This window comes from Fonsecaea pedrosoi (assembly GCF_000835455.1).
Source record: "Fonsecaea pedrosoi CBS 271.37 unplaced genomic scaffold supercont1.1, whole genome shotgun sequence".
NCBI lineage: Eukaryota > Fungi > Ascomycota > Eurotiomycetes > Chaetothyriales > Herpotrichiellaceae > Fonsecaea > Fonsecaea pedrosoi.
Genome location: NW_013550615.1, coordinates 4,975,361 through 4,990,380, shown reverse-complemented (window position 1 = coordinate 4,990,380; position 15,020 = coordinate 4,975,361). Strand labels below are relative to the sequence as shown.

The window sequence follows — 15,020 nt, the reverse complement described above, 5'->3', positions numbered from 1 at the left end:
TATCTACGGCACCTCCGTCAGTCGAGGACTTTGAGGCCGCTGGTGTATAACGTGCTCCGAAAACTGCTTTCTTTCAGTGGCCCGTTTTTCCTGATTCCAGTCGTTTACTTTTTCAGCCAGCAGGTTGTTCCCCGAAGGTCTGACGTCTGTTCTCTTTTAATAGTTGTCCTTGGTTGTGTTTGCAGATACTCATCTTTCCTTGAGGTTTCCTTGTTTCTGCACGCCTTGTACTCATCTATTCGAAGCCTGGTCGATGCCCAATAAGTTGAACTGTCGCTGAACTAATCCAAGAGATTATGGTCTCTGATAATCACTCCCTCTTCACATTCGATCTCCTGATGGCCCACCTTCGAAGACAAGACACATTCAACGACTCTGACTACGTGTCGTGTCCGGTGGGAGGCGAGTGGTGGAAGTGTGAAGATGTGAACTATCCGACCTTTATCGGTTGCTGTTCAAGCAATCCCTGCTCTGGGCAAATGTGCCCTCCGGCCAACTTGTCTCCTATGGGCTTTGGTGCTGTCACGACTCCGGTACCGGACTATCCCAACCACAGCTGCCCATATGGTGGGCTTTGGTATACTTGCGCCGACAATTCTGTTCCCTTTCAAGGCTGCTGCGACAGTAACCCGTGCAATGGTCAAGGATGCCCTGCCTCGGATCTACGACCTGCTGGTGTCCATACAGTGGTCGTCGCTGGAAGTTCGACATTCACGGTTCCCGCCACCGTTGCAACGACAAGTTCAGGCTCGGTCTCATCCGCACCCGCTACGACGACATCGAGTACGGCGACGGCACAGCCAGCCTCGAAATCAGTGGACACTGCCGCGATAGCTGGTGGCGCCGTTGCCGCCGCGGTGAGCCTGACAATCATCATCGGGCTTGCGGTGTTTTGCCTCATACGGCGGAGAAGAATGAAGCGGTCACTGCAAGAATCCGCTCAGCTTGGACGAGAACCCCTAGAATACAAATCTTTCTACAAGGATCCTTTCGGTGCTGGTAGGTTTCATTTCGCTTCTACCCTCCTTGCTGCGCTTGCTAATAGACCACATCAGTCATGACACCGCTTCCTCGATACTCAGGAAGTGCCTCCACTACGCAAGGTCCTTTCTCACCCGCACCGGCTTATTACTCGCCCCGAGCACCCAGGTTTCAGGACGACGGCGAGCCTCAAGAGATCATGGGACTCGGCCTGACGCCAGATGAATTCAATCGACGCCATGCATCGAGATCTCCTGCTAACCACAACATCGATGGCCCTGTTGAGCTTTCCACATACCGGTTCTCCGCCAACCCTCCCGATACCGAGGCTCGAAGCCCCCTTTTGGAGACACAACCAACAGGCAACCCCACCGACAGACTGGCAACAGACGGAGAGGTGGATTCGCGATCGCGACTGCGCAGTCGTCCAGCAGTGGCTGACTTGCGTGGAGAAGTGTCGCGGAGTCCTTCGAGAGGCCCTGCCAGGGGTTTCGATCCTGACGACTGAGCGAAGGGAAGACGCTACGCTTGCCGCTCATATCGAGCCGCGATTCTGACTTAGGAGAGATCGGCATTGAGGCAGAAGAAGCGACTTTACCGATCATGGCAAATCCTTAACCAGGCCCTTTCGTTGTTGAGCAATTACATGAGAGGACTAAAGCACAGTTTCCACCGAAATGATGCACCAAAAAGACTTAACTTCCGATTACATTGAACGGAGTGTCGCCAACGACGCACCAACCAAGTCACCTGACCCATCTTCTTGGACCTGACACTGAGTCACCTATCAATGTCGACATTGCGTCCGCAAAAGCGGGCTCAGATGTATTCCAGCAAAGGTTACAGGATTCTGTGTTGGAGCATAGGTGCCTCTGCTGCTTCGGCTGTGCATGCACAGGCTTCAGGGTCCGAGTACAAGCTGATCGGTACGGGAGAATGCTGTAGAGCGAATCGGGGGGCTGTCTTGTGGTAGATAACGTGTAAAGGCAGCGGGCGATCTACCTGGCGTGTGAATGGGACGGACGGTTGAATGGTGTTGAATATTCCTATCGCCCAGAAATTGCACATACAGAGGGAATGATGAGGCTGAGGAAGATGCAAACATCATGAAGGATCATGCATGATTGAGACACGGCAAACGGTTTAAAGCGAGCGGGTGACTTCTGCGACGTTGTATAATCCGCGCCACATGATTGGGCCGGGGCCACATTCTTGGCATAATTATGTAATCAAAATTTTTCGAGGAAGCAAATATGGCTCCTTTTTGAATTCCCTATGAGTCCGTAGAGAAAGAGTCGAGCGGAGGCAGTTTACGGGCCGGCGATCAATCTATGTTTCTGAGTCGCTCTTTTTCACGCGCACCGGGATATCCTGCCTCTTCTTCTTCTTCTTCATCGTTCTTCGTCCGCCAACCCGGCGCCAATATCACAGCGATCCGTCGTACGTCGTCCTCGGTCGAGTTCTTCCAGCCCTTCAACCGCAGTAGCGGTAGGGACGACAGGCGGTTACCGAGGCAGCAGGGGTACAAGGAGGTGTACAATGCCGCGTCGATTGCGGCGAGAATGGACAAACTCAACAACAGAGGGCCGATGGCCCGCGCGAAGCGACACAGGCTCCAGCAGCAGCGGTCTCAGTTGCAGGATGGGACCCCGGACCAGGTCTTGACAATTGAGGCGGAGTCGCTTCTTCTCTTGAGAAAGGAGCGGCGGGAGAGTAATGGGGATGATGGACACGATGGGCCGGACCACGACGGCCAGGTAGGAGGACAAGAGGGCGACAGGCGGCATCCAACGACATCGTCGTCCTCACGGAATTCGCACCAAGTAGAAGCACATACGGAGGTCGAACTGGAGATCGAGGAACTTTCGTCCACCGGGGACGGACTGTCCTACGCGCCTGGAACGAAGGACTTGATCTACGTCGTCCCCTTCGCCGTGCCCGGCGACAGAATCCTGGCCAAGACGTTCCCCCAGAAGGAGGTGAATCCGCTGTGGAGCCGCGTCGACTTTGTCAAGCTACTCCGACCCTCGCCGCGGCGCGAGGGCGTGACACCAGGCTGCCAATACTTCGGGACCTGCTCGGGCTGCCAGCTCCAAATGCTGCCTTACACGGAGCAGCTCGCGCACAAGAAGACGATCGTGGAGAAGGCGTTCAAGCACTTTTCGAACCTGGACCCGTCGCGGATCCCGCCCGTCGACGACACCATGGGCTCGCCGCTCCAGTACGGCTACCGCACGAAACTGACCCCCCACTACAGCGGCGGCTCGAAGTCCAAGCCGTTCCGGCAGGGCGACGACCCGCCCCCCCTGGGGTTCATGAGGAAGAACAGCCCCAGGATCCTCGACATCGAACAGTGTCCGATCGGCACGCCGATCCTGAACGAAGGCCTCAAGATCGAGAGGAGGAAGATGCACGAGTCGTTCTGGAAGAGCAAGACCGGCGCGACGGTTCTGTTGAGGGAGTCGACGCGGCGCGAGATGGTTTCCCCCACCGCGGATTCCAGCAATGAAAAGCCACTATTGGCAGCAGAGAGCTCATCGACGCGCGATGTTGGCGGCGACGGCGCCGGCGAGGAAGGCGAGATTATCAAAGCTCCTTTGCCCGGATCGATTCATGACCTATCGTCCTTACCGCTCGCCTACTCTGGCGACCCTGTCTCCACCGAGCTTTCGTTCCCGTCTCCAACCACCCCCCAAATCACCTACACGTACCCTCTCTTCCGAGACATCAAGACCTACACGTCCGACCACAAGGCCGTGACGACCGAGCACATTGGGCCCTACACGTTCACGACGCGGGCGAACAGTTTTTTCCAGAACAACAATTCCATCCTACCCATTTTCTTGTCCTATATCCGTGAGAACCTTCTTCCCAAGACGCCAGCGGCGGATTCAGCCCCAGCCGCAGAATCAGTGACTGCACCCACAGCATCATCATCGGTATCATGGGTCCCGGGCAACAACCACCACCAGCCAGAGGCGCAGCCCGCCAAGATCAAATACCTGCTCGACGCGTACTGCGGCTCGGGCTTGTTCAGCATCGCGCTCGCGCCGTATTTCTCCTCCGTGTTGGGCATCGACATTGATGCGCTGTCAATCTCGTGCGCGCGGGACAATGCGAACCTCAACCACCGCGCCAACAGCCGCCCGAAACAGGGTGGAACAACCACTGCAAGCGACGCCACCGAGGTGAGCAGCAACACGGGCTTCATCGCTGCGGACGCGCAAGCGCTATTCACCGACGTGCCCTTCCCGCCCTCGCAGACCCTGCTGGTCATCGACCCACCGCGCAAGGGCGCCTCGCCGGACTTCCTGCAGCAGCTGTGCACCTTCGGCCCCCGCCGCGTCGTCTACGTAAGTTGCAACGTGCACACGCAGGCCCGCGACGTGGGCATGCTGGTCGCCGGATTCGGCGGTGGGCGCTGGCGCTACGACATTGAGAAGCTGGGCGGGTTCGACTTTTTCCCCCAGACGGGACATGTCGAGGGCGTGTGTTTTTTGAATAGAGCAGAGAGGCAAAGTTGAGAAGATATCTGTGTTTTCTCTTTCGATATGAGGATAGTGATAGGGATAGTAGAGGGGGCTGCTTTGCGTGTCGTTAGGTGCTTTAACAGGAAGGATTTGGATACGATCGCTGAGGCATGCGAAGGAATGGAGGTCGATGGCAGAGCAAAATCCGCTGTTTCTGGCCTGTTCATCAACTTTTCCTCTCCTTCTCCTGCTCTGAAAGGCGACTGGACTGGACTGTATAATTAGACACAACCTTGTTGGGTTCTTCCTCTCCCTGCAAAAGTCCGATATCGAATACATTGGTGGACTGGGGCCATCTGACCCATTTCTTGATGTCCTCGTCTGCTGGTCGAGGCAGATTGTTTTCCCACTTCTTTTCAGAAAATCTCCCCAAACGTTCGGCGCCTCCATTTCACGGAAGAGAATCAGGTGGTCGACGGAAATCCACTTGGCCCCTTAAAGTCCCGGTCTTTGGCCATATCCTTCGCCTTCGACTTCCCCTCCTCCGAGCCCTCCTCTTCCGCCTCTGGATGACAAAACACCTCTCTACCCTCGACCCACGCCTTCCACGCAGGCCCTTCCAGATTCTCAAACCACAAATAAGAAGTCATGGCGGCCTTGAAGTCGGCAAACTCTGCGAGGCCAAGCTGCGCAGATCGCTCATGGAGCTGGGCGACGAACCAGCGCCGGTCGGACGTGAAGGTCGCGCCAATGCAGCCGAGCAGCAGCGTCCAAAGGACCAGAGGCCGGTACTCCTCGCGGCCGCCCGCGGGGATGAACTTGAGGAACTTCTCGGTCAGGGCGCCGCGCAGCATGCTAGCCAGACGCGGCTTGACCTCGGAGCTGTCGATCTGCGGGTACACGACCATGTCGTCGTAGAGCAGCGCACCCAATCGCGCGACGGCGAAGATAAGCCGCTCCTCCTCGCTCCCAGCCTCGGAAAGTGGGATCTCCGGCGGCAAGGCCAGGATTTGGTGGTGGTTTGCCCGCGCGATGGCCAGAAGTCGCCGCCACGCCCGCGTAGTTTCGTACCCAGGCTCCAGGCGTGTGAGATCCCCGGTAATGGAGGCGGTGCACAGTAAATGCTCGCGGAGCTTGCCGATTTGGTCTCTTGCAGGAAGCACCAGAAACCCGGTTCCCAATCTTCCAAACGTACCATTGCGAAGGGATCTTTTCACGTTCTCGGTATACTCAGTTAGAAGTTGCTCGTAGCTTTTCAGCAGTGGGAAACTGGGGTGCTGTATAAGAGTTGTGCAGTTGTTCAGGCTCCATCTGTTATCATGTTCGTGGAATTGTTAGGGAACGAGAGCAAAAAGAGGGGGTGGCGGCAAATCGCTTTTTCTTTTGTTGGAGGGTCAGGGACATCACGTACAGCCATATCATTTCCGCAATACCAACAAGTTCAATTTCTTCTAAGCCGCCTTTGGCTTGGATGAGGAGGTTCATGGCACGAATGTGTTCAGCATGGGGCACTTTCCTGCCATAGCGGACCAGGAACCGTGCGTTGAGCGTCGGTGGCGGAGGGTGGCTTTCGGGAAACACTCGCTTGTCCCAGTCCAGTCCCTGATATGACAAGTTATACACTGCCATCACGAGAGAATCGGTCGGAATAGCGTCCGGGTCCATGTTTTGTATGATTTGCCTCACCAATCGGAGCGCCTGAGTGTGGTGGAAGAGTCTCAGTCGATCGAACATGGCACTGCAACCGTGTGCATGGTACATGGCTTTGCCAAAATCCGCTACACTGGCGAGGTGGACGTGATGAACGGCAGGACACTCTTGAGCCGCCAGGCGCCATTGTCGCCTACCGGGGTGTACGGCTGGCTTTCCTTGAACCTCGATGAGGTCAGGCCATAGCTTGTCGTAGGCTTAGAACGGGGGTTTCAGTCAGCCGGGGTTAAATGGATCACTTTTTTGGTTTTTTTCCTTTCTTGAGGGTAGATTATGCTGCGTACTATACTCAATGAGGTCTTGAAAGACTGCCGGATGCTCTGAGGCATTATAAGGAGAAAACGGATCCCTTTTGCTCTGAGATAGGGTGTTATGGACGAGGGCTTTTGAGCTTTCTGATGGCTGATCATCCGCGCCGCCGTCGATTGCTTGTCTGTCCTGTTCCTGTCGTTGAGATGATTCGCTCTCCATCTCTCGGCGCCAACTGCAATTTTTGGGTCAGTCGGGAAATCTCTGAGAGGCCGTGCTACCTACCTGATCTGCCTTTCCCAGCGAGCACGTCGGCCAACATATCTGGCGGCATGCCTTCGGGCCTGTGCAATCTTGATGTTTTTGTCTTGCCCGCTTTGATAGGAACCAGGGTCGTGGATCATGAATTGGATCGTTATTGGAGCGGACGGGGTATTTGCGGACGCCATGGCGTTGTGTGTAATGGCGATCGGGAGCAGATCCGAGAGAGCGAGACCACCTGAAGATTAAGATGCCGGATGGACAATAGCATTATCTGTCTATCAAGTATTTCCATTTAATTTTTCGGCACAAAGGTCGCTTGACTCGTGTCGCCTTGTTCACTCGTGCGCGAAATCTGACAGAGACACGAAGCCGAGTCGGTCTCGGTGTAATGCGTTCAACGGGAAGAGGTCAAGCGCGGTTTCGGCCGGATGGTGCCTCGCCAAAGAAACACTAGGATGGACAAGTAAGGACCTTTGGCCTCAGCCCGTATAGAAGAAGCAAAAACATTCGACCAGGTGCTGGTGAAGCGAGGTGTCACGAGCAGTCATTCCACTAGAGAGGATGATGGTGCGCGAGGTGGCCACAATCCGAGCTGACGCTGCGACCTTCGATTGGACGCGATTATATAATCGTGTAGCTGCGCCCACCACACCCATCCTGCGCCTTTTTAATGGCAAAAGGTGAAATGCCCTGCAACGGACAGACAGCTTGTTCTGATGCCAGAGCTATCCAGAGTCATGACTACACTGCACTTCAAGCGGACGAAGAGGAGTAAGAGGGCACCCAAGCATGTCGTCAATGATATCTGGAGTCTTGGATCTTTTTCCTCGATTCCTGCCTTTCTATCTCGTCAGATCACCAGCTCTAGGTGCTACCAGGGCCTCCCAGCAAAGCAAACCTCCTGACAATGCTGGGCCCTATCTCGTCATACTCGGCCTTTGTGTGGCAGTAACTTCTGAATTCAGGTGTTTGGCCAAGTAGACTGCCACCAAACCATGGTCCATGTCGCTGTCGTTTGTGGGTGACAACTTGGACCTCCAAACCACCACTCTTAGCTCCGCCACTCCGAGCCTCCGACGCTCTGATACGAGCATCGACCAAGTGTCTAATATCTCGCTGTAACCTGCGACCAAAATCCTTGTACAGAGTCGAACCGCCAGACAACACAATGTTTTTGTAGAGCCCTCTTCGAACGTCTATCGGGGATGACTGGATAACCCCATCGACCACAGTGGGAAGTGGAGTGAGGAAGTCCGAAGAATAGATTTCGGGATTGAAAAAAATCTCGGGGGCGAGGAATCGCTCGTAGCCGACATCGATCGTGATAGACCTGCCATTGGGTTGGGTCACGGTGTGCTTGAGAAACCTATCGGGTTCTTTGTCATAGCGGGCGAACTCCTTGACAATGTCGGGGCAGACATAACAGTACTCCTCCTTGACCTTCTCGGCTGTCTTGAGACTGCTGTCCGGCTCTCCCCGGTCCCGCAATAGACTCTGCACAAAATACGTGATATCCCGCCCAGCAATTGGTATGCTTTTGATCGACGAGCCAATAACGTATCCTTCAGCAACAGGAATAATATGGGTGACACCGTCTCCGGAATCGATGACAGTGCCCGTCAAAGATCGGTCGGTAACTTTCGAAGATGTCCACGAGGCGGCTAACGCGAGAACGGCTTGTACAGCAATGTATAGACCCGCGCAGTTGAAGGACTCGAACATGATCTCTGCCGTGTTCTCGCGGTTTTCGGGAGGGTTCAGAGGCTAGAAAATGGTCAACAACTACACAGATGGATGGTTTCAGCAAGACCCACGGGTTCTGTCAGGAGGAAATAGTGATCCTCGGGCTCAACTCGCAGGTATTTGAAGATGGAGTTTGACCAGAACCGTTCCATGTAGTCCCAATTCTCGATTTGACCGTGTCTGATGGGATAGTTGATACTGTAGCCAGGACCAGCCGACGCCGCAAGTGCTTCATCTCCAATGAAGAAGTCGAGGTCTTCTGTGCCCCGCTTGCCCGCCAGATTGGAACTCGGTCCTGCACCGCCGGTGAGGAATGAGGGTTTATTTGCAACCGCCGGTCTTCCTGATCCCGTTCCTCCTGCAGCGCCGCTAGCACCACTTTTCATAGCAATGGCCGTGGGGAATACAAAGGAAGGGGCATCATTTCCGGCGAAGCCTAAGTTGAGGTAGGTCAGAAGGGTAACGATTATGCATGGTCGATGGGCGTACCTAATTTCGAGAAGCCGGTACCGCTAATTGACCGTCAGCATCAGATACATGTGCTCGGAAAGGAGACCATACTTGTCCATGACAACAGCGGGAGTTTGAGAAGCCATTTTGGTCGGTTACACACGGACCACCTCGAGAAGCAGCAACAATACGACGATGCGACGAGAAGGATGAGGATGTCGCTAGGATGAATCGGTTCTGGTCGGAGGGATCATCGCCAACAAGGAGAAGAGGAGAATAGCAGAAGGCAGGTGTAGTGACCCAGGTACCGTGTTTCCAACCCACAAACGTGTGCAGGCAGCTTCCAATTGTGGGTGGAAGACGAGTCAATTGAGGGACAGCAGTGAGACGAAACGTTGGTAGTAGTAGTGGCAGTTGGTGGGCTGCCGCTCGCTGGGCACCGACAGGCAAAGCACCATTGCACCTAAAGTGGGCTGCGGATTATGTCATCCACGTGACTGTACGAGGTACAACTGTGGGTAACTGGTACTTTACAGTGTGTCACGTGGCTGTCCGGTCTCACTATGAAATCAAGAATTCTTTAGTTTGCACCTCGTATAGACCCGATAGTTTGTTCTTCAGGTCACATAGTCACTCATCGTCGGTTGTAGAGCATAGCATTAACATTATGGCTCGTAGATAAATGGGATTGGAAATGCTTTGTATGTTGGTATGGCGTTGGTGGCGCCAGTGTCTAGGTCGGCTCAGTTTCCTATACTGACAAATCCCCCTTTAGTTCCTCCCTCACAGCATCGTGCTTTCCATTCTTGTCCGTCTACCTCGTTACCGAGCACATGTCCAACAAAACAGAAACAGAAACACCGTTTTATATAAAGAAATCATGGGGGACAGTCGTCGCGCCCTCATTTGAGGTCGCAGCTTCCAAACATGCCAAGCAGGCTGTCGATTTCAGCTACCAGAAGAGGACGACGATGACCTCCGGTTGATTTCTTTTTGACCTCTCCCTCACTCGTTCACCATCTCTTCATTCCTTCATTTTATTCAAGCAAGCATCCTCAAGCTCAAACTTTTCCTTTCTCCTCCAAGTCTGCATGCTGCTGCAGCTGTCTCCATAAGTAGGATTTCAGTTCCTTTCGTTCTTTTCACTTGGTTCATTGTCTCTTTGCCTGACAATCCGTGCCTTGTTCACAGTGTACAGCTTGAACTCATTCTCACAGCAGCACTGCCTCCCACGGTCCTCTTAACCGGGGTCGGAGCCTTCATCGCTCTCAAACACGTCCCTCCTGCTGACCAAAGTTTATTCCTGTCTTTTCATCCGACATCGACCAATGCCGCGTCGACAACAAGACCCCGGCGACCTGTGTGCCATTTTCATCCACGCTGGTGCAGGGTTCCACAGCCTACAAAATGAGAGAAGTCATCTCACCGCGGTCAACGATGCAGCCAAGGTTGGAATGGCCGTCCTAAGGAACGGAGGTGATGCTACTGATGCTGTGGAGATGGCTATAAGGCTGCTGGAGGACAGAGAAATCACAAATGCCGGCTATGGAAGCAACTTGACCATAGCTGGGCAGGTCGAATGTGATGCCACCGTGGTCGATCACTATGGCCGCAGTGGCGCGGTTGGGGCAATCTCCCAGGTCAAAAACCCAATTGCAGTCGCTCACCTTGTTCTTGCCGAATCCACAAAACAAATGTCCCTCCAGCGTGTTCCCCCAATCCTACTGGTAGGCGCTGGTGCGACCGACTTCGCCGCAGATAACGGTATCGCAATTCTTCCTCATGACTACCTAGTCTCGAAAAGTGCGCGTGAGAGGTGGATCAAATGGATCAACGATCTTGCAGACGTCTCTCAGACGGAGGCGGCGAGAGAAGATCAGAACCAGCTGTACCAGTCGACAGAACCACCAGATGAATGGGGTCGTACTCCGACGCCGGCTGCTACTCCCCCCAGCCCCAGGGTATCACCTCCTACCCATGGGAGACAACTCAGCCTCTCACAGATGCCTTCTATGAGACGCCCATTGATGGCCTCGACTGCAGATGTACCCACCTTATCACACCCTGGGGGAACCGAGAACCCAGGACATGGCCCTTTGGTCTCTCCTTCTCAGCCTGCAGCTCAGCAAAACAGGGCGGACGGAAACGCATCTCATGATTCCCTGGAGGCTGGTTCTGATGACAGTCTTCAGTGGTTGGCGTCTTCTTCCAAGCGTCAGAAGCTAGGCGGTTCTTTCGATGGGCTGTCCAGCGAGGCAATCAATCTTACCGCCCAAGATCAATCGAAAGCATCGTTGCGCACGCCAAGATCTGCTTACCGTGACAACGACCGGGAAGATGACATAAGTGACACAGTCGGCGCCATTGCAATTGACTGCTTTGGGCGGATTGCTGCAGGCGCATCGTCGGGAGGAATTGGCATGAAACACAAGGGCCGGTGTGGTCCGGCCGCTCTTGTTGGCGTCGGCTCTGCTGTGATCCCTATTGATCCACAGGATCCCACTCAAACTTGTGTAGCCACAGTCACCAGTGGGACAGGTGAACATATGGCTACAACGAGTGCCGCCGCCACGGCTGCCGATCGGATCTACAGTTCGGTGCGCAAAGTACAAGGACAACTCGAATCGTGCAACGAAGATGAAGCGATGAGTTCTGTCATCAAGAACGACTTCATGGGTCATCCTGGTGTCATCAACAGCCATTGTCCTGGCGCCATTGGAATTCTAGCAGTCAAGAAAAGCCGTGACGGGATTTACTTTTATTTCGGCCACAACACCGATTCGTTTGCCATTGCCTCGATGCATTCTGAAGAGACAAAGGCAGTATGCACCATGTCAAGAAGCCAAGGCCACGGGTCCATTGCCCAGGGAGGCCGAGTTTCTCGAGCAAAACACAGTCATTCGCGTTGACCCTCTGGTCGAGGTGATTACAGGTCTTCTGGCACGTGGAAAAGAACGTCCAATGTTCACAGGCCTCTGCCTCGCCAAATTTTCGTCATCCTGCGCCGGTGCTGGAGGGAGTTCAGATATGCTGCAGGGAAGAGACAGTGAACCGTCGTAGAGCTGGAGAACCGCAGGTGGAAGATTGAGAAGGGCGTGTAAAAGGAGGCGGGCATATTCATAGCCTTTTCTTTGCGCGAGCCCTAAAACATCAAGCTGCCCTAAGATCTTCATATTGATAGGCAAACGATCCCAAAAACCCTAGTCTAGACAAACATTGCATCTATATGCGCCTGGGCCGATTTTCCCTCGTATTCACTCATGGTCTGATGACTTTTGTGCCCGTCTGTTGCGGACCGAATCGCTTTGAAATTTGCCTATTATTAAGAATACACTGCTGATCATTTTCCGTTCCAGCCGGTGCGCACCATGCGGCCGGCCACCTATTGCGGCCGCTTTTTCTTCTTGGGTTTGGAGGTCACGACCACTGAGGGGGTCTTCCCATAGCCGCGGTCGTCTACGGCGAGATGGGTGCCACAGGTCAGGCAGTCACCGTTCTCTGGCGGCTCACAAAAGATGCTCAGACAGATGGAGCAGACGAAGCCGACGGAGACGACGTTGCGGTGGCAGAAGCAGGCGGCGCGGAAGTCGACGTCGATGCGGGTGGGCAGGATCAAGTGTGCCGAGCGGGTCATGGGGCTGGACAAGAAGCTGGTCAGGAGATAAGTCAGGAGGGCCTGGGAAGCCGTCTTGACCGGGTTGAGATCGTTGGGTGAGGGCAGGTGGGCAGGGATGAAGATGCCGTGGGTCGCGTCGGCGGCTTGTTGGAGGAAGACCGTCGAGTTTGAGTGTGATGAGGAGCGAGTATTTGAGGTGGAATTTGAAGATGTTGTGGTAGTGGTGGTGGACGTGGAGGAAGAGGTGGGGAGAGGAAGTTGCAATATATCAATGGGGATAGACAGTCTCTGACACGCGAATATGGCATTCATGATCGGGATATATTGGTGGGCCAGATCGGTTGAAGGCGATGCTGAGATGAGGAGAATACGTGATTGAAGTGACTGAGTTGCTCCTTCGCCAACCGCCGAGGTGGTGTCGGGTCTCATACCACCACTAGCAGTGTTTGACGATCCCACTAGAGACTCCGTGAGCAGGATTGACTCTCGGTTGATATAGGAGAGCGCCAAAGTGAGGGCGCCAGCAATCATGGTGGATGAGTTGCTAGCGACAGCATCTGGAGGCATGCCGGACAGCAGCGCGGTCAGGTTACGCAGGAGCTCTTCCTCAACAAGGCGGAAGGGCCGGTATTTGCTGCCTGTGTTTGCTGAGGACGAAAGAGGTCTGGGAGTCGAGCCAGGAGGGTGGTGATCCCCTCCTGGCCCGTTGAGTTTCAGTTTTTTGGTGGGATCGGAGAGGTTGTCATCTCCAGACGAGTCATGAGGTTGTCGCTTTGCTCGAGCCGAGATGGATCGAGGCAGCTTCTGTTCGGTGGGAGCTGGATAGAGCCATGTAGCTTTGTCGCAATGAGAAGCGATGACGGCGACTTTGTTGGTATAGTTTGCTGCCAGATGGGCATTGATGAAGACGAGAAGATTGGCGACAGCACTGGAAAGAGGGAGGGTCGAGGAGAGTAATGACCATGCTGCTGGGTTGGTGTCGAGGATGACTGTGAGGAGTGAGGGTGATTGTTCGGCCGCTGTTTGTGTTGTTCAAGGGGATGTCAGTCTAATGGCAGCCTTGTGAGGATTTGGGAAGAGGTGATTGGATGGATAGCGAGCGGGCAACCTTGTGCTTGGGCGGGCGCGGGTACAAGAAACTTACAGTGGGATGGTTTGTCAAAGTGCTCGGATGCGTCGACCGCATTCATGATGGGGTGGTTTTGGTAGTGGTAGTGGTGGTGATGACGACGACGATAACAGGGACCACGATATTAGAAATTCAGGAGAGGAGATGATTTGTGGAATGTGAGAGGTGAGGAGTGAGATGGCTTGAGCGAGTGAAAGAGTGGGTTGAGATGGAAGAATGGATGAGTTGATGCGATGATGTGCCACAGTGGATCGATGGTTGGGGGTTGAGCATCACGAGCATCTGTCCCATCGCAGTCTCAGCGTCAGGTGGGAGCACAAGCAAAAGGCACTGGACGCCTAGACCCTTTGGGTAAGAGTGAGGGCGGCCGGACAGACAAGAACCGCCTTGGACACCCTTGGGGCCCGAGAGCACAAAAGAGATAGGCATTGGGTACGAGGTTAGGCACGAGATTAGGTGGTTCGGTGGTTAGGGATTAGGCTGTAGGCGAAGGGCTACTGGGGTCTAGTGAGTAGCTCACTAGGCTAATAGTAGGAACCCCAGGATGCCTACAGTAGGTGCCTACCTACATCTAGGTGGGTAGGTAAGAGCACGCGTATCTATAGATAAGGCCAGGCAGCCTCTATCCATCCATCCAGCCCAAGCGCCCCAGACAGCAACGTGAGAGAATTGCTGGGTACAAGAGACAGAAGAGACAGAGGAGACAAGATAAGCAACAATCCCTCCTCCGAGTCCTCCGTGTAGATGTAGGCACAAAATAATAACAAAATAACAACAATATCCCGTAGTAAGATAGATGGAGCTTCACATGTTAATCTCCGTCGTTTTGCCAATTTTACTCTTTCTCACTTTGGTTCTCACTTCTCAATCCCCCCTTCACTTTTTATGTTTTTGAGTCATACTACTTTCCTCCCCCCTTTACCAACCAACAAAACCCCCCAAAACTCCCAAAACTAATAATTACTCGATCTGATCAATTCTTCCGTTCCCGGTCTGATTCCTCGTATCTCCCAATAACCAGCATTTGCATTTGAATTTACATGTGCATCCTCCTTTCCCTCCTCTCACAACCGTTGTCGCTATCACACCAGAACGAAGAAGAAAAACTTTTTCCATTCTTGCCCCAATCGCCTCATTGCACCATCCAGCAGCTTTTTTTTTCTGCATCCCACGTGGCCCATAGTTGGTCTGATCGCTCCTACATCGGTTCCCGTCCATCTTGGAGTTGGGGATCACCAGAAAAACAAAGTCCCATTCGCTATTCCGCCGATTATTGCGACAATCCCTGTATCTATTTGGCTATCAATAAAAAAACACCAGCCTCAGGGTTTTGCTTCACTTTAGCATCCAGACAAACATACGTCCACTCTCAACGCCCAAACGCCCACCACATTTGCCTCACCTGCGA

The 15,020-nt window shown here is 53.8% G+C and overlaps 6 protein-coding genes across 6 annotated transcripts; 3 read left to right on the top strand and 3 right to left on the bottom strand.

Moving 5' to 3' along the window:
- Positions 1-296: 296 nt before the first annotated feature.
- Z517_01817 (uncharacterized protein) lies at positions 297-1,489 on the top strand (the record flags this gene model as incomplete). The annotated part of the gene is made up of 2 exons (XM_013434775.1): positions 297-999; positions 1,056-1,489. The coding sequence occupies 2 exons, from the start codon at positions 297-299 to the stop codon at positions 1,487-1,489; spliced, it is 1,137 nt and encodes a 378-aa protein (XP_013290229.1).
- Positions 1,490-2,312: 823 nt separating this feature from the next.
- Positions 2,313-4,505, top strand: Z517_01816 (uncharacterized protein; the record flags this gene model as incomplete). Its single annotated transcript, XM_013434774.1, has 1 exon — positions 2,313-4,505. The coding sequence occupies one exon, from the start codon at positions 2,313-2,315 to the stop codon at positions 4,503-4,505; it is 2,193 nt and encodes a 730-aa protein (XP_013290228.1).
- Positions 4,506-4,915: 410 nt separating this feature from the next.
- Positions 4,916-6,859, bottom strand: Z517_01815 (uncharacterized protein; the record flags this gene model as incomplete). Its single annotated transcript, XM_013434773.1, has 4 exons — positions 4,916-5,762; positions 5,863-6,358; positions 6,446-6,645; positions 6,696-6,859. 4 exons carry the CDS (start codon positions 6,857-6,859, stop codon positions 4,916-4,918), a joined length of 1,707 nt encoding a protein of 568 aa, XP_013290227.1.
- A 679-nt stretch (positions 6,860-7,538) lies between these two features.
- Positions 7,539-9,013, bottom strand: Z517_01814 (uncharacterized protein; the record flags this gene model as incomplete). The annotated part of the gene is made up of 4 exons (XM_013434772.1): positions 7,539-8,438; positions 8,489-8,853; positions 8,907-8,929; positions 8,979-9,013. 4 exons carry the CDS (start codon positions 9,011-9,013, stop codon positions 7,539-7,541), a joined length of 1,323 nt encoding a protein of 440 aa, XP_013290226.1.
- Positions 9,014-10,195: 1,182 nt separating this feature from the next.
- Z517_01813 (uncharacterized protein) lies at positions 10,196-11,776 on the top strand (the record flags this gene model as incomplete). Its single annotated transcript, XM_013434771.1, has 1 exon — positions 10,196-11,776. One exon carries the CDS (start codon positions 10,196-10,198, stop codon positions 11,774-11,776), a length of 1,581 nt encoding a protein of 526 aa, XP_013290225.1.
- A 473-nt stretch (positions 11,777-12,249) lies between these two features.
- Positions 12,250-13,673, bottom strand: Z517_01812 (uncharacterized protein; the record flags this gene model as incomplete). The annotated part of the gene is made up of 2 exons (XM_013434770.1): positions 12,250-13,502; positions 13,628-13,673. 2 exons carry the CDS (start codon positions 13,671-13,673, stop codon positions 12,250-12,252), a joined length of 1,299 nt encoding a protein of 432 aa, XP_013290224.1.
- Between the last annotated feature and the right edge of the window lie 1,347 nt (positions 13,674-15,020).